This window comes from Gobio gobio (genome assembly GCF_949357685.1).
Source record: "Gobio gobio genome assembly, chromosome: 3".
Classification (NCBI taxonomy): Eukaryota; Metazoa; Chordata; class Actinopteri; order Cypriniformes; family Gobionidae; genus Gobio; species Gobio gobio.
In genome coordinates this window covers 56,298,090-56,316,437 of record NC_137099.1, presented here as the reverse complement: position 1 = coordinate 56,316,437, position 18,348 = coordinate 56,298,090, and the positions used below count along the sequence as shown (strand labels likewise).

Below are 18,348 nucleotides of genomic sequence, written 5' to 3'. Positions count from 1 at the left end.
ATAGAAGTGTACAGGAGGGAAATCACTCGCTTCAGGCGCTCTATTCGCGTTCGGTGTGAACGTAGCATAAGTTTTGGCGAGAAAGAAACCGCAAAATACTGAGTTGGGCCGTTACTCTGTGCGCGCTCCTGTGAGTGCGTCAGCATATTACTATAACTCGCACTGTTGTCATGGCACCCAGGATAAGCACATACACGCACCCTTTTGTAATTTAGTAAATAATACAATAATACTATAATGAGGTAAACCTCCTGAGGTGAATGCGTTGTACCGGTTGTCATGACAACATTGCGTTTGCGCACACACTCACAGGAGCGCGCACAGAGTAACGCGCTCACTATTTTGACTGAATAATACAGTTTCTTTCTCTCAAAACCTTATTATATGTCTCCTGAACACTTTCCATATATGGCGCACGTCTCCCTGTATCATTGCGTGATACTTTTGTATCCTTTTTGTAAAGTTTTAGCTGGTCACCTTTCACTGACATTATAGGAAGGAGCGCGTGCAGGACGTTTTTCAAAATGTAAACAAAGATAGGAGGGCATAGGACATCAGCAGGGTGAGTAAAAGATGACTTTATTTTCATTTCAGGGTGAACTATCCCTTATATATTTTTTAGAGTAACGTGTGTGTGTGAGTGAGAGATAGAGAGAGAGCAGAGACCCAATCCCATTAAAATCCTGTAGAAATGATCCTACAGGATACTGTAACATTATGTATTGTCTTATGAGACTATTCCCACAGAATCCAATAGGAATCAGATAAGAATCGACAAGACATAAATATATCCTATAAGAACGGTTCCAAAATATGATAGAAAGTCCTGTACAGGTTTCTTACTGGAATCCTTAAGGATATTTTGACGAGGGATTGTCTTATATTCCGAAAAATACGGTAGTTTTAGTTAACAATAACAATGCTGATGCTGATTGGTTGCTTGTTTATAGTAAATTGTTTGTGCAACTATTCTTACACAATTTGGTGCTTTCAATGCAATCCGGTAATTACGTGAGAATGTTTCACTGAACAATTTACACATAAATATTGAGACAAAAACAGCAACTTACCAAAAACCTGGGGCGCACAGAGATGGCTTTCTTCTTAATTTCCGAGTTGTATTTCATCACTAGCAGCATAATGATTCCGGTTAGGAAAAGCAACGTTAAGACGACCCCCAGCACTGGATACAGGTACACGGTGAACGATGGATCTGGGTGGAAGAAAGAAAAACATCATCCTCAGCTGTGCATGTAGTTATTGTTAGGTCTGTCTTTTAATATCCTTTGGTTTTGCTGGGTTTGGGTGTCATGCTCATGTGTGAGCTTGTACAGTGTCTGATTTGTCTCATTATGTTTGTATTCCAACTTTTTTATTTATTTTAAATATAAACATTTAATCAGTTGATGATAACTTGATTTTGTGACGGATTTATTAGAGAAAATGACTCACTGCTCTTGACTAAAGCGCTGTTGTAGCTTTAATAAGGATGAATCTATATTTAATTAATAATTTATGCAGTGCAGACTGATAAATCTATTCAATTTCTGTATATTTCCAACCTGTTAGACATGAAAGGCCATTGGTAAATTCGACATTATGGGTTTATGTAAGGATTGTTTCACTTAAATTAAAAGTTGCTATATTTTTTGAAGCCTAGTAAATGTTCAAATATGTATAGATTTCAATTAGACTACAGTGTTGAATGGCTATAATTAATCTTTAAAATTGGGAAAGAAATAATTGCAATAAGTGATACTGGCCTTCACTCATAAAAACATGCCATTAAACAAGTATTTAACCTCTTAACAAGCGCCCCATTTTTGTGGAATTTTTTGAAAACGATATACCCAAATGAAAATGTCTGCAGCTCTTAAACCCTATGGTCTATATTCATAAACCTGGTCTTATTTTAAACTAGACACTTGAAATATTGCTACCCAAGAGTCATAATAACTCAAAGTAATATGGGAACAGAGTAATATACATGTAAATATACATGTAAGTGACTCACGTTTTTTGTTTTTTGTTTTCAATTAGGGAAAAAAATATTATAATTTAATGTTAAGAGCCTGAAAATAACTTAAATATAAAACTGAATGTCTAATCATGTCATGATTCAAATATGAGGATGATTCTCTCAGTAATGTAGCTTCTGTGAGCTTTTATGTCAAGAAAAGTCTAGGCGTCATTTCAAAAAGGCCATTTATTTCAGAACATTTGCTATTGTAAAGAGTAGTTTTTCATTCAAATAAATCTGCAATAAACTGCAATATACTACTAATTATAATGGATAAATAGTTACTGAAAAACTAAAGCAACTATTTACAGAGATTACAAAGTGTAAAAAACTCATTTAGCTGATAATAAGTGTCAGTGAGAGACTGCGCGCTCCACTGCAGTTGCGCCATGGAGAACGTGCAGCCAGCGCGCAAACAGTATTCACCAAAGCCTACTTACGCAAACTGCGCAAGATAATGCCTTTTGATTGGTTACTAAGTCCATCAATCAAACCTTTGTTGAAAAGGCATTGGCTGGGCACCGAGTGCCTTTATCCAACGAAAACCATGGGCGCAATGATTGACAGCTCACCAAGCCTGTAAGGCACTTCCTCTATATGATGCATCCCAGAAGAGTCTCTGATTGAAGGAGAGAGACGGGGGAGGGTTTAAAATACGTGGGAGAAGCCATTCTAGCAGGGGGAGTTTGCCAGACACGGAATAGAATCGATATTTCATTGAAAATGGACATGATTGATCACGCTAACTCAAAACTCTCTTGCAAACAACGGAGGATTTTTAGTTTTTTCCCTATTTTTTCGTTGTTTTGGATTAAAAAGTGGGATGCATTTTGAAGAGTGGACTCTTACACAGAGATGTATGCGGGTGTTTATTGGATTCGTCCGATCTGATCTGAACGACAGGAGATGAAAGATGAGTAACGCTGATATTTTTCTAATGTTTACATGGCCGGTCCTTTAGTGTTTCATTTAACCCTTTCCTCTCTGGTGTATTTATTGCAAAAACAAGTTCAGAACATGAATCTTGAGTGTTTTAGCTTTCAAATGATGCATAGTTTGTGATAGTTGATTGAATATTTTGTATAAAACAAAAGTAGATAAAAGTACACACCCCCCCACTTCCGTCAACCCCCCCGTCCACGAACCGGTGCGGGTTAAGAAGTTAAAATATACTGTCTTAATGTTGTTTCTACATTAATCTGGAGATTAACTGTGAAATTATTACATTATAAAATATATTAAGTGTTTGAGTGCAAGAAAAAATGTGTGATTAATCCAGTTAATTTTTTAAACGATTGACAGCATTAGTAAAAATATAATGAATGTGTAATATAGTGCATACACTTAAAGCAAAATACTCCCTTCTAGAGTTTATTTTTCTAGCTGTCTATCAAGCTTTTCTGAGGTAAATGTGGCATTACGTGACTTATTGTTTACAAGCTGATTTATTGACGTATTTGACGGTGATTTATTGATGGTATTGATGCTGTTGAAACCTAGACTAAGCGATTACATGAGATGTTATACTTTTCAGTAAGTTGTTCTGTATCTTTCAACATACCTTCTGATGTTTGTTCATGTTTATTTCATGCTATAACTAGAAGTAAAGCACATTTAAGAGCGCCAAAACTGTATTTATTGTTTGAATTTCGTAATAAAATTGACAGCATTTGAAAGCGGAAATTTGTTACTTTTCATATCAAAATGCTTATAATGTTTTGTACACGCATCACCTGAAAACAGACTAAACTGATTTTTAATAATTGATTATTCTTGGTATTTAAGAATCAAAATCAGTTCATAAAAATGAGAATGGATTAAAAATAAAAAAAATAATAGTAAAGTCCTCATGGATATTAACTAATGAAATATATGTAAATAAAAGCTCTGTTTAAATGCATGCTGCCTTTCCTCTATCATCTGCTGTAGAAATGAGTGGAAGTTTGTTTGGTTGCATTTGCACTTACAGATTCTGATGTCTCCCATGAAACAGCTCCTTCTAGGATTGAGTTCTCTCCGTCCGATATTTCCAGTCAGATTGACACAGTAAATCCCTTTGTGCTCGGAAAACTCAATGGACGTCTCGCATGTTTTAGTCTCCATTTCACAGGTTGCAGATTTCCGAACCTGTGTTTTAAAAAAACAGTTCACAAAAATGAAATGATTTATGCACTGTATTTCATTCAGATATACACTACCATTCAATGTCTGTTTTTTCAAATAAATATATAAAACATTTAGAATCTACTCATCAAAGAATCCTGAAAAAATGTATCACGGTCTCAATAAAAACTGAGCAGTAAATCATCAAATCAGAATGATTTCTGAAGGATCATGTGACCTGAAGACTGGAGTAATGATGCTGAAAATACAGCTTTGATCACAGGAATAAATTACATTTTAACATGCATTCACATAGAAAACAGTTCTCTTAAATTTTAATAATATTTCATAATTTTACAGTATTTTCTGACTGTCCTCCAAAAAAAAAACCCCACGACTCTATAGTTCGTTTTTCAAGCACCTTATTACGACCTTTATTTACGTTTTAAAGTCATGCGTCCTCTAGCTGTCTGTCGTCATGAAATGACGTATGACTGTCGTTACCAATCAAAATGCGTGTTCATTTAAATGCAATGTGTGGACTTTTTAATCACCATTTGTCATATTTCCATTTAGCAAAAAATCTTTTTTTATTAACAAACTACAACCACCCCACCCCTAAACCTACCCAGTGATTTATAGTGCATATACTCTTTATGAGCACACGCGTTCCCTGGGATCGAACCCACGATTGCATGAACCCACGATGTTGTATTTTGCAATGCTCTATCAATTGAGCTACGCAAAACCTGAAATATGACGCAAATAAAAGGAAACAAAGCATTAAAATGAAAGTGTCCTGTTGTCGATAGGGGCACACCTTTAGTAAACGCTCCTATGGGTCGTATTTCAGGGAAGTGACAAACGACCTATATAGGCGTATTGGTTGGAGGACATGTTGGGATTTTTGATCAAATAAATGCAGCCTTAATGAGCAGAAGAGACATTAAAAAATCGTACCGACCACAAACATTTAAATGGTAGTGCACGTTAATATTTTAATGAAGGATTTAATTTTAGGATAAATAATTTCTTAAAGGGAGGGTGAAATGTTGTTTCATGCATACTGAGCTTTTTACACTGTTAAAGACTCGGATTCCATGCTTAACATGGACAAAGTTTCAAAAATTAAGTTGGACGTTTGATGGAGTATTTCTGTGCCAAAAATACTCCTTCCGGTTTCTCACAAGTTTCGGAAAGTTTTTTTCGAGTATGGGTCTGTGTCACGTCAAATGGGGTGTAATTTCCTTATACGGGTCCTAAGGGCACTTCTCCCGGAAGGGCGCGCGCGCACCCGTAGACCAGAGCGAGAGAGCGAAAGCTGTACGCCCATCAAAGTGCTTTGCTCGGCTGCGCTGCAGTCACAGGACTTCACGACATCAACAATGTCACCAAAGAAGTGTGTTTTTGGTTGTCAGGGCAAGACAACCCTGCACAGCTTCCGAGAGAACCCAGAGTTAATGGGACAGTGGATGGAGTTTGTTTTTCCGGAGCAGCAACGGAGTTGTGCAAGTGTTTTGTTTGTTCCCTGCATTTCGTTGATGATTGTTTTATAAACAAGGCCCAGTTCAACGCCGGATTTGTAGCTCGTCTAATTCTGAAAGATGGAGCGGTCCCAGCGATTAAGGTTCACAGTCGTGACTCGTGTTTTGGGAGCAAGCGGTGAGTAAAACTGCTTCAAATGTCTTTGTGTTGTTAGCTATCAACTCATTCATTCAAACGCGCTACTATTCCATTGTTTTTCTATGTAAACACGCACTAGTCTGACATGCAAAACCGTTCCGCTTGCTACTGCTAACATTAAATCACAATCACATATAATAGTCCATAAACCAAATTATATCCTCATAAACCATGAGTAAACGCACACAAATGTAAAACTCGCGCATGACAAGCCGCTAAGCAAGTATATAAGTTACAGTTACAGTACATACCATTATAGAGACGTCCTGCTGTAGTCGTTGCTTCTCCTGTTCAATTTCAGCCTCTAGATCAGATTTTGGATCATATATGTATGGCTAAATCTGATTAATAGTCATGGTTTATTTAGGATAACCTTTTTTTCCTCACGTTTAAGGATGTCACCGAGCTGTGTGCGCTCGTGACTCTTTAGCTCCGCCCACACGATACGCCTCCAGCCCCTCAGTTTTTACTGAAAAGACTCGGTACAGCGTATCTTTCTTTTATAAATATAATAAAACTAAAGACTTTTCGGAGATATGCAGGATGCAATACTACTTTATAGGCACTCAAGATTGACATGAGATTGACTGAAACTGAGTGTTTCACCCCCCCTTTAATTTTTCAGTTGTTTCCGCACAAAAGGCTATCATGTGACTTCAGGAGACTGCAGCTAGAATATAGCGTTATAAATCACATGGGCTACTCATCACACCAAATCACACACAAGCTGCTGAAGTTTCAGTGCGAACCATTCCTATAAGCGGACAGGAAAGTGAATGGTACCTTTTCTGCTTCAACAGTGTATTCCAGATTGTCACTGAGGTTCCTCAGAGCCGGCGTGTTTCTGTACAGATCCAAAGGGTTGATGAACTGGACGTGAAGTTTGCCGTCTTTGGCTGAAAGTTCAACCTCAGGAAAATCCAGGTGACCTGAACGCACAACAGTACTGTTAGATCACACTGCATGTGTTTGCTACCATAGATGATATTTCAGAGTTCATCCAATAATACAGGCTAAACATACACTTGATTTTGGCACTGGTGACATCTTTATTGAAGCTGAAAATAGCGGATTTGCTAAGCACAGACTGGTTTCCCCGCGTGGCCTTCACAATTACAAAGTAGTAATTGTTCCCCGAAAAGAACAGCATATTGGATATGTTCAAACTTCGCTTTTGTGTGCTATTCTGTAGTATCCTGGAACACAAATAAACAACAGTAAGGCAACAAAAAAACACAAATGAACAGCCTTTTACAATGATTCAGGACTCATTTAATCAAGCTAATGAACATTTAAAGACTATAAAAGGCTGTGAAAGAGTAAAGCTGTTTTATTCAGATCATTTACCTGTTATCATGATTGACTGACGCTTTCACCTCCACAAAGAAGCGTACGTCCTGACTGAGATCGGGATATTCCCATCGTACCTCAACTCCATAGCTGTCACAATGTATGGACACGTTTGCAGGAGGAGACAGGGGACTCAGGGCTAGAAGAGAGTTCATCATATTAGAGTCTGACCACCTGATTTTCAGGTTACGTTTATTATTACGCTAAACAACGCTCAGAAATCACATTCAGAGTAAAAAGTCGGTGATGACATAAGATTGTTTCGCGTTGTAACATTATTCTCAAGGCAACAACATTTAATTGTCAGTGGCCTACAGTAAAGAAATACAATTCTCATTCGCATTACTGTAATGCAAAAGTGATATTTAAATATTCAATTATTTTGTCAATTGTTTATTAAAGTGAGCAAAATGACAATCTCTTTTGAATGGTAGTGTTTTATCTAATAATTTTGTTACTATATATATGTGTGTGTGTGTGTGTGTGTGCTTGTTTATGTGATTTATTATGAGGACACAATTTGTATAATGACATGGGTATTACACTGGTATTACAACGTAAACTCATAATAAAAATGGCTTAAAAACATACTAAATGTGTGTGTGTGTGTGTGTGTCAGTCAAGTTTAGGGGTAGTGTGTGTGTCATGGGTATAGGGGTAAAGGTAGTGTGTGTGTGTGTGTGTGTGTGTGTGTGTGTGTGTGTGTGTGTGTGTGTGTGTGTGTGTGTGTGTGTGTGTGTGTGTGTGTGTGTGTGTGTGATGGGTAGGTGTAGGGGTAGTGTGTGTGTGTGTGTGTGTGTGTGTGTGTGTGTGTGTGTGTGTGTGTGTGTGTGTGTGTGTGTGTGTGTGTGTGATGGGTAAGTGTAGGGGTAGTGTGTGTGTGTGTGTGTGATGGGTAGGGGTAGTGCGTGTGTGTGTGTGTGTGTGTGTTATAGGTAGGTTTAGGGGTAGTGTGTGTGTGTGTGTGTGTGTGTGTGTGTGTGTGTGATGGGTAGGGGTAGTGTGTGTGTGTGATGAGTAAGTTTAGAGGTAGTGTGTGTGTGTGTGTGTGTGTGTGTGTGTGTGTGTGTGTGTGTGTGTGTGTGTGTGTGTGTGTGTGTGTGTGTGTGTGTGTGTGTGTGTGTGTGATGGGTAGGTTTAGGGGTAGTGTGTGTGTGTGTGTGTGTGTGTGTGTGATGGGTAGGGGTAGTGTGTGTGTGTGTGTGTGTGTTTGTGTGTGTGATGAGTAGGTTTAGGGGTAGTGTGTGTGTGTGATGGGTAGGTTTAGGGGTAGTGTGTGTGTGTGTGTGTGTGTGTGTGTGTGTGTGTGTGATGGGTAGGGGTAGTGTGTGTGTGTGTGTGTGTGTGTGTGTGATGAGTAGGTTTAGTGTGTGTGTGTGTGTGTGTGTGTGTGATGGGTAGGTTTAGGGGTAGTGTGTGTGTGTGTGTGTGTGTGTGTGTGTGTGTGTGTGTGTGTGTGTGTGTGTGTGTGTGTGTGTGTGTGTGTGTGTGTGTGTGTGTGTGTGTGAGTGTGTGATGGGTAGGTTTAGGGGCAGTGTGTGTGTGTGTGTGAGTGTGTGATGGGTAGGTTTAGGGGTTGTGTGTGTGTGTGTGTGTGTGTGTGTGTGTGTGTGTGTGTGTGTGTGTGTGTGATGGGTAGGTTTAGGGGTAGTGTGTGTGTGTGTGTGTGTGTGTGTGTGTGTGATGGGTAGGTTTAGGGGTTGTGTGTGTGTGTGTGTGTGTGTGTGTGTGTGTGTGTGTGTGTGTGTGTGTGTGTGTGTGTGTGTGTGATGGGTAGGTTTAGGGGTAGTGTGTGTGTGTGTGTGTGTGTGTGTGTGTGTGTGTGTGTGTGTGTGTGTGTGTGTGTGTGTGTGTGTGTGTGTGTGTGTGTGTGTGTGTGTGTGTGTGTGTGTGTGTGTGTGTGTGTGTGTGTGTGTGTGTGTGTGTGTGTGTGTGTGTGTGTGTGAGAATTATAGGGAAATGTACGTAATTGTTATAAAACAAATTATGGTTTATGAAAACACGGCAACAAACGATGACTTCCAGTGGTGAGATGACTGATGAATGATTGCTGGTGTTATGAACAAGTCTCTACAGGCTCTGTCCCCATGTGACTCTTCCCAGCCAGCGCTCGCTCTCTGCGCGGGTCTTTCCAACGCCAACCGTTTTTCCCTTCCCGCTGGCTATACCAGCCTAACACACACACACTCACACTCACACTTGCCGTATGCTAACAGACGGTGTTTAACCTGTCACGCATATGATCATCTGCTCGTTCTAATGTGACATATTTATACTCTCGCGTGAGCTATTTTTGTGGTGGGTTTTTTTTTGGGTGTATTAAAGCCCTCGAACTCGTTTTCCCAGTTCTGACTGTTGACCGAAAACCATGACTAGCCGTAACATCATCACTGAGAAGAAATGTGACGGGAACACACACACACACACACACATACCTCTCAATGCTGAAATTACTTTCTGAGAAATCACAGAATAGAACAGTCACAGTCTGTCCTAATACACGTTTCATAAGATAGACTTCAACTTCCTTAAACCTGCCTGAACTTCTGAGAGCTCTTCAAGCTCCCACCCAAAATATCTCACATTACAACATCACACAAGGGTTTGACTTCCGGGACAAGCTGTTGCTCTTTGGATGGGGTTGAAATTGAGTTGTGACTGAAATCAGATCTTTTGGTGTAGTAAAATCATTTACTCAATCTAAATGGAGGCCATCACAGCCATTTATCTCCTCAGGCTTCTAATCAGAGTCATTGAACTTTGACCTGCTGTATGGATTTAGTTAATGTGTAGAGTACAGTATTTCTGCCCTGATTGTATTTCTGGCCAAATGTCTCAATAGTGAAGGGCTCTCAAATCCTGCATAACAGGAATGGGTGACATGTTCAAATGACAGGACTGACGGTAAAGAGACCTGTCGGGCGAGTTTTGGGTAACACTTTATTTTGATGGACATTCTGTTGACTATAACTTTGCAACTAGATGTCAGCGAACTCTTATTAGACTATGAGTAGACTGTGTGCTTACTCTCTGCTAACTCTTTAATGTGCTGGCCCTCCAACAGACATTCTGCTGCTGACTACACTCTAAAAAATGTGGGGTTCTTTTTTCTACCCAAATCCTGGGTTGAGCTTTTTGGGGTTATTTGTTCAGTTTTTGTGTTACTCAGCTCCTGGGTCAGGCGTAACAACCCAGTGTTTGGGTAGTTTTTGTGTTACTCAGATACTGGGTCAGATGAAACAACCCAGTGTTTGGGTAGTTTTTGTGTTACTCAGATACTGGGTCAGATGAAACAACCCAGTGTTTGGGTAGTTTTTGTGTTACTCAGATACTGGGTCAGATGTAACAACCCAGTGTTGGGTAGTTTTTGTGTTACTCAGCTCCTGGGTCAGATGTAACAACCCAGTGTTTGGGTAGTTTATGTGTTACTCAGATCTTGGGTCAGATGAAACAACCCAGTGTTTGGGTAGTTTTTGTGTTACTCAGATACTGGGTCAGATGAAACAACCCAGTGTTTGGGTAGTTTATGTGTTACTCAGCTCCTGGGTCAGATGAAACAACCACACTGGGTTGTTAAGTCTGACCCAGGAGCTGAGTAAAACTATTGGGTAGTTTTTGTGTTACTCAGATCCTGGGTCAGGCGTAACAACCCAGTGTTTGGGTAGTTTTTGTGTTACTCAGATACTGGGTCAGATGAAACAACCCAGTGTTTGGGTAGTTTTTGTGTTACTCAGATCCTGGGTCAGATGAAACAACCCAGTGTTTGGGTAGTTTTTGTGTTACTCAGATACTGGGTCAGATGAAACAACCCAGTGTTTGGGTAGTTTATGTGTTACTCAGCTCCTGGGTCAGATGAAACAACCACACTGGGTTGTTAAGTCTGACCCAGGAGCTGAGTAAAACTATTGGGTAGTTTTTGTGTTACTCAGATCCTGGGTCAAACGTAACAACCCAGTGTTTGGGTAGTTTTTGTGTCACTCAGCTCCTGGGTCAAACGTAACAACCCAGTGTTTGGGTAGTTTTTGTGTAATCCAGATCCTGGGTCAGATGTAACAACCCAGTGTTTGGGTAGTTTTTGTGTTACTCAGATCCTGGGTCAAACGTAACAACCCAGTGTTTGGGTAGTTTTTGCGTTACCCAGATCCTGGGTCAAACGTAACAACCCAGTGTTTGGGTAGTTTTTGTGTAATCCATATCCTGGGTCAGATGTAACAACCCAGTGTTTGGGTAGTTTTTGTGTTACTCAAATCCTGGGTCAGAATTAACAACCCAGTGTTTGGGTAGTTTTTGTGTTACCCAGACCCTGGGTCAGATGTAACAATCCAGTGTTTGGGTAGTTTTTGTATTACTCAGCTCCTGGGTCAGATGAAACAACCCAGTGTTTGGGTAGTTTTTGTGTTACTCAGATCCTGGGTCAAACGTAACAACCCAGTGTTTGGGTAGTTTTTGTGTCACTCAGCTCCTGGGTCAAACGTAACAACCCAGTGTTTGGGTAGTTTATGTGTTACTCAGATCTTGGGTCAGATGAAACAACCCAGTGTTTGGGTAGTTTTTGTGTTACTCAAATCCTGGGTCAGAATTAACAACCCAGTGTTTGGGTAGTTTTTGTGTTACTCAGATACTGGGTCAGATGAAACAACCCAGTGTTTGGGTAGTTTTTGTGTTACTCAGATACTGGGTCAGATGAAACAACCCAGTGTTTGGGTAGTTTTTGTGTTACTCAGATACTGGGTCAGATGTAACAACCCAGTGTTGGGTAGTTTTTGTGTTACTCAGCTCCTGGGTCAGATGTAACAACCCAGTGTTTGGGTAGTTTATGTGTTACTCAGATCTTGGGTCAGATGAAACAACCCAGTGTTTGGGTAGTTTTTGTGTTACTCAGATACTGGGTCAGATGAAACAACCCAGTGTTTGGGTAGTTTATGTGTTACTCAGCTCCTGGGTCAGATGAAACAACCACACTGGGTTGTTAAGTCTGACCCAGGAGCTGAGTAAAACTATTGGGTAGTTTTTGTGTTACTCAGATCCTGGGTCAGGCGTAACAACCCAGTGTTTGGGTAGTTTTTGTGTTACTCAGATACTGGGTCAGATGAAACAACCCAGTGTTTGGGTAGTTTTTGTGTTACTCAGATCCTGGGTCAGATGAAACAACCCAGTGTTTGGGTAGTTTTTGTGTTACTCAGATACTGGGTCAGATGAAACAACCCAGTGTTTGGGTAGTTTATGTGTTACTCAGCTCCTGGGTCAGATGAAACAACCACACTGGGTTGTTAAGTCTGACCCAGGAGCTGAGTAAAACTATTGGGTAGTTTTTGTGTTACTCAGATCCTGGGTCAAACGTAACAACCCAGTGTTTGGGTAGTTTTTGTGTCACTCAGCTCCTGGGTCAAACGTAACAACCCAGTGTTTGGGTAGTTTTTGTGTAATCCAGATCCTGGGTCAGATGTAACAACCCAGTGTTTGGGTAGTTTTTGTGTTACTCAGATCCTGGGTCAAACGTAACAACCCAGTGTTTGGGTAGTTTTTGCGTTACCCAGATCCTGGGTCAAACGTAACAACCCAGTGTTTGGGTAGTTTTTGTGTAATCCATATCCTGGGTCAGATGTAACAACCCAGTGTTTGGGTAGTTTTTGTGTTACTCAAATCCTGGGTCAGAATTAACAACCCAGTGTTTGGGTAGTTTTTGTGTTACCCAGACCCTGGGTCAGATGTAACAATCCAGTGTTTGGGTAGTTTTTGTATTACTCAGCTCCTGGGTCAGATGAAACAACCCAGTGTTTGGGTAGTTTTTGTGTTACTCAGATCCTGGGTCAAACGTAACAACCCAGTGTTTGGGTAGTTTTTGTGTCACTCAGCTCCTGGGTCAAACGTAACAACCCAGTGTTTGGGTAGTTTTTGTGTAATCCAGATCCTGGGTCAGATGTAACAACCCAGTGTTTGGGTAGTTTTTGTGTTACCCAGATCCTGGGTCAGACGTAACAACCCAGTGTTTGGGTAGTTTTTGTGTTACTCAGACCCTGGGTCAGATGTAACAACCCAGTGTTTGGGTAGTTTTTGTGTTACTCAGATCCTGGGTCAAACGTAACAACCCAGTGTTTGGGTAGTTTTTGCGTTACCCAGATCCTGGGTCAAACGTAACAACCCAGTGTTTGGGTAGTTTTTGTGTAATCCATATCCTGGGTCAGATGTAACAACCCAGTGTTTGGGTAGTTTTTGTGTTACTCAAATCCTGGGTCAGAATTAACAACCCAGTGTTTGGGTAGTTTTTGTGTTACCCAGACCCTGGGTCAGATGTAACAATCCAGTGTTTGGGTAGTTTTTGTATTACTCAGCTCCTGGGTCAGATGAAACAACCCAGTGTTTGGGTAGTTTTTGTGTTACTCAGATCCTGGGTCAGATGAAACAACCCAGTGTTTGGGTAGTTTTTGTGTTACTCAGATACTGGGTCAGACGTAACAACCCATTGTTTGGGTAGTTTTTGTGTTCCTCAGATCCTGGGTCAGATGAAACAACCCAGTGTTTGGGTAGTTTTTGTGTTACTCAGATCCTGGGTCAGATGAAACAACCCAGTGTTTGGGTAGTTTATGTGTTACTCAGATCCAAGGTCAGACATAACAACCCAATGTTTGGGTAGTTTATGTGTTACTCAGCTCCTGGGTCAGATGAAACAACCACACTGGGTTGTTAAGTCTGACCCAGGAGCTGAGTAACACTATTGGGTAGTTTTTGTGTTACCCAGATCCTGGGTCAGACGTAACAACCCAGTGTTTGGGTAGTTTTTGTGTTACTCAGATCCTGGGTCAGAAGTAACAACCCAGTGTTGGGGTAGTTTTTGTGTTACTCAGATCCTGGGTCAGAATTAACAACCCAGTGTTTGGGTAGTTTTTGTGTCACTCAGATCCTGGGTCAAACGTAACAACCCAGTGTTTGGGTAGTTTTTGTGTAATCCAGATCCTGGGTCAGATGTAACAACCCAGTGTTTGGGTAGTTTTTGTGTTACCCAGATCCTGGGTCAGACGTAACAACCCATTGTTTGGGTAGTTTTTGTGTTACTCAGATCCTGGGTCAGATGAAACAACCCAGTGTTTGGGTAGTTTATGTGTTACTCAGATCCAAGGTCAGACATAACAACCCAATGTTTTGGTAGTTTATGTGTTACTCAGCTCCTGGGTCAGATGAAACAACCACACTGGGTTGTTAAGTCTGACCCAGGAGCTGAGTAACACTATTGGGTAGTTTTTGTGTTACCCAGATCCTGGGTCAGACGTAACAACCCAGTGTTTGGGTAGTTTTTGTGTTACTCAGATCCTGGGTCAGAAGTAACAACCCAGTGTTGGGGTAGTTTTTGTGTTACTCAGATCCTGGGTCAGAATTAACAACCCAGTGTTTGGGTAGTTTTTGTGTCACTCAGCTCCTGGGTCAAACGTAACAACCCAGTGTTTGGGTAGTTTTTGTGTAATCCAGATCCTGGGTCAGATGTAACAACCCAGTGTTTGGGTAGTTTTTGTGTCACTCAGCTCCTGGGTCAAACGTAACAACCCAGTGTTTGGGTAGTTTTTGTGTTACTCAGACCCTGGGTCAGATGTAACAACCCAGTGTTTGGGTAGTTTTTGTGTTACTCAGATCCTGGGTCAAACGTAACAACCCAGTGTTTGGGTAGTTTTTGTGTTACCCAGATCCTGGGTCAAACGTAACAACCCAGTGTTTGGGTAGTTTTTGCGTTACCCAGATCCTGGGTCAAACGTAACAACCCAGTGTTTGGGTAGTTTTTGTGTAATCCATATCCTGGGTCAGATGTAACAACCCAGTGTTTGGGTAGTTTTTGTGTTACTCAAATCCTGGGTCAGAATTAACAACCCAGTGTTTGGGTAGTTTTACTGTTACCCAGACCCTGGGTCAGATGAAACAACCCAGTGTTTGGGTAGTTTTTGAGTTACTCAGATCCTGGGTCAGATGAAACAACCCAGTGTTTGGGTAGTTTTTGTGTTACTCAGATACTGGGTCAGACGTAACAACCCATTGTTTGGGTAGTTTTTGTGTTCCTCAGATCCTGGGTCAGATGAAACAACCCAGTGTTTGGGTAGTTTATGTGTTACTCAGATCCTCGGTCAAACGTAACAACCCATTGTTTGGGTAGTTTTTGTGTTACTCAGATCCTGGGTCAGATGAAACAACCCAGTGTTTGGGTAGTTTATGTGTTACTCAGATCCAAGGTCAGACATAACAACCCAATGTTTGGGTAGTTTATGTGTTACTCAGCTCCTGGGTCAGATGAAACAACCACACTGGGTTGTTAAGTCTGACCCAGGAGCTGAGTAACACTATTGGGTAGTTTTTGTGTTACCCAGATCCTGGGTCAGACGTAACAACCCAGTGTTTGGGTAGTTTTTGTGTTACTCAGATCCTGGGTCAGAAGTAACAACCCAGTGTTTGGGTAGTTTTTGTGTTACTCAGATCCTGGGTCAGAATTAACAACCCAGTGTTTGGGTAGTTTTTGTGTCACTCAGATCCTGGGTCAAACGTAACAACCCAGTGTTTGGGTAGTTTTTGTGTAATCCAGATCCTGGGTCAGATGTAACAACCCAGTGTTTGGGTAGTTTTTGTGTCACTCAGCTCCTGGGTCAAACGTAACAACCCAGTGTTTGGGTAGTTTTTGTGTAATCCAGATCCTGGGTCAGATGTAACAACCCAGTGTTTGGGTAGTTTTTGTGTTACCCAGATCCTGGGTCAGATGAAACAACCCAGTGTTTGGGTAGTTTATGTGTTACTCAGATCCAAGGTCAGACATAACAACCCAATGTTTGGGTAGTTTATGTGTTACTCAGCTCCTGGGTCAGACGTAACAACCCAGTGTTTGGGTAGTTTTTGTGTTACCCAGCTCCTGGGTCAGACATAACAACCCAGTGTTTGGGTAGTTTTTGTGTTACTCAGCTCCTGGGTCAGACATAACAACCCAGTGTTTGGGTAGTTTTTGTGTTACCCAGATCCTGGGTCAGATGTAACAACCCAGTGTTTGGGTAGTTTTTGTGTTACTCAGATCCTGGGTCAGACGTAACAACCCAATGTTTGGGTAGTTTATGTGTTACTCAGCTCCTGGGTCAGACATAACAACCCAGTGTTTGGGTAGTTTTTGTGTTACCCAGATCCTGGGTCAGATGTAACAACCCAGTGTTTGGGTAGTTTTTGTGTTACTCAGATCCTGGGTCAGGCGTAACAACCCAGTGTTGGGACAGTTTTTGTGTTACTCAGATCCTGGGTCAGAATTAACAACCCAGTGTTTGGGTAGTTTTTGTGTCACTCAGCTCCTGGGTCAAACGTAACAACCCAGTGTTTGGGTAGTTTTTGTGTAATCCAGATCCTGGGTCAGATGTAACAACCCAGTGTTTGGGTAGTTTTTGTGTTACCCAGATACTGGGTCAGACGTAACAACCCAGTGTTGGGGTAGTTTTTGTGTTACTCAGATCCTGGGTCAGAAGTAACAACCCAGTGTTTGGGTAGTTTTTGTGTCACTCAGCTCCTGGGTCAAACGTAACAACCCAGTGTTTGGGTAGTTTTTGTGTAATCTAGATCCTGGGTCAGACGTAACAACCCAGTGTTTGGGTAGTTTTTGTGTCACTCAGCTCCTGGGTCAAACGTAACAACCCAGTGTTTGGGTAGTTTTTGTGTAATCCAGATCCTGGGTCAAACGTAACAACCCAGTGTTGGGGTAGTTTTTGTGTTACTCAGATCCTGGGTCAGAAGTAACAACCCAGTGTTTGGGTAGTTTTTGTGTCACTCAGCTCCTGGGTCAAACGTAACAACCCAGTGTTTGGGTAGTTTTTGTGTAATCTAGATCCTGGGTCAGACGTAACAACCCAGTGTTTGGGTAGTTTTTGACCCAGTGTTTTTGTAGAGTGTAGAAGTAACTTTGCATGTACATGTCAACTTATTCTAACTCTAACCCTAACTGTCTACTAATACTCTACTAACACTAATGAGAGGTAGCAGACATGCAATGCTACTTATAGTCAACAGAATGTGTTGAAAAGGACAATCAAAAAGTAAAATCGAGTTTTTATACACCTGCGTCTGGGATTGATCTCAAGTGTGAGTGCAATAAAAAGAAAATAGCGCCCGCAGCCCTTTGGACCTCGCCAGCGCATAAAACCATGCTCTTATAATTCTTATCACTGTAAAACCGGCTCTGAGAGCAAAGACCTTTAGAAAACCGGATTTCTATATGGGGTTTTCTAATGACTGATTCATATTCAATCCTGAATACGTGCATGATGTCATTGAACACTGCAAGAAAATCAACGTAAAAAGCATGTAATGTCTTGATGCAAGTGATTAGAATATGTTGAATACATTTGACACACACTTTTATCCAAAGCAACTTGCACTGCATTAACATATATTTCTATCAGTCTTGCATTGCTTGGGAATCGAACCCCTTGACCTTTGCATTGTAAGCGCCACACTCTACTCAGTGTAAACCAGATTAGATCGATTTTAAAATAAAGTAATCTAAAGTCAAATATACATTTCTACCAAGTACCAACATAACTTTAGTCATTAGGTCACATTTTTTATTTTGTGACACTGAATGGGGTCTGCTTCTTTAACTCAAGAATGCAAATGTATATAAAAACACTAATAATAATATTTTTAGGTCTAAATATATATATATATATATATTTTTAAGTAAATAATAAATTTAATCAGTATTTATTATTCAAACTAATAAATAATAATACTTCAAGCTAATACATAATAATACCAAACAATATTACATTAATACAATGCTAATAAATTAAATGAAATAAAATAATCCTACCCTCTGATGTGGATTTATGGATTAGGATCAATACAGTGACACTGATATAGATCTGTATCCGCATTATCGAGTTTTAATCCAGTATTCACATATTAACTTCGAGTAAAAGAAAAAGTTAATCCTGTCAAAAAGATTGTTCTTCAAGTGGATTACAGCCCATTTTCGGTCAGATCCGTATGATTCCACAGCGATGAGAGAGTGGCCAGCCCGTGCGGTTCCAGCGAAGCGGCGCTCTTCAGGGAAATGACGCGTGTGTTTCGTTCACTCCCTAGGGCAAGACAAAAGTGTTTACAGGTAGCTACAGGTAACTCACTCACTTACTCACTTGTCACATGTTAAGGCTTGAGCCAAACTCACTCGAGTTCATTACAGTAAT

The 18,348-nt window shown here is 40.7% G+C and overlaps 1 protein-coding gene across 1 annotated transcript in view; it reads right to left on the bottom strand.

The window, feature by feature from the left end:
- Window positions 1–18,348, bottom strand: part of ifngr1 (interferon gamma receptor 1) — a 21,756-nt gene extending 3,408 nt beyond the window's left edge. The window contains exons 1-6 of the mRNA XM_079813418.1: window positions 17,973–18,348; window positions 7,154–7,295; window positions 6,830–7,002; window positions 6,590–6,735; window positions 3,988–4,147; window positions 1,071–1,213 (exon numbers count right to left, since the gene is read on the bottom strand). Of these exons, the coding sequence (XP_079669544.1) occupies window positions 1,071–1,213; window positions 3,988–4,147; window positions 6,590–6,735; window positions 6,830–7,002; window positions 7,154–7,295; window positions 17,973–18,036 (828 nt within the window). The 5' untranslated portion in view covers window positions 18,037–18,348. The remainder of the gene's footprint in view (window positions 1–1,070; window positions 1,214–3,987; window positions 4,148–6,589; window positions 6,736–6,829; window positions 7,003–7,153; window positions 7,296–17,972) is intronic.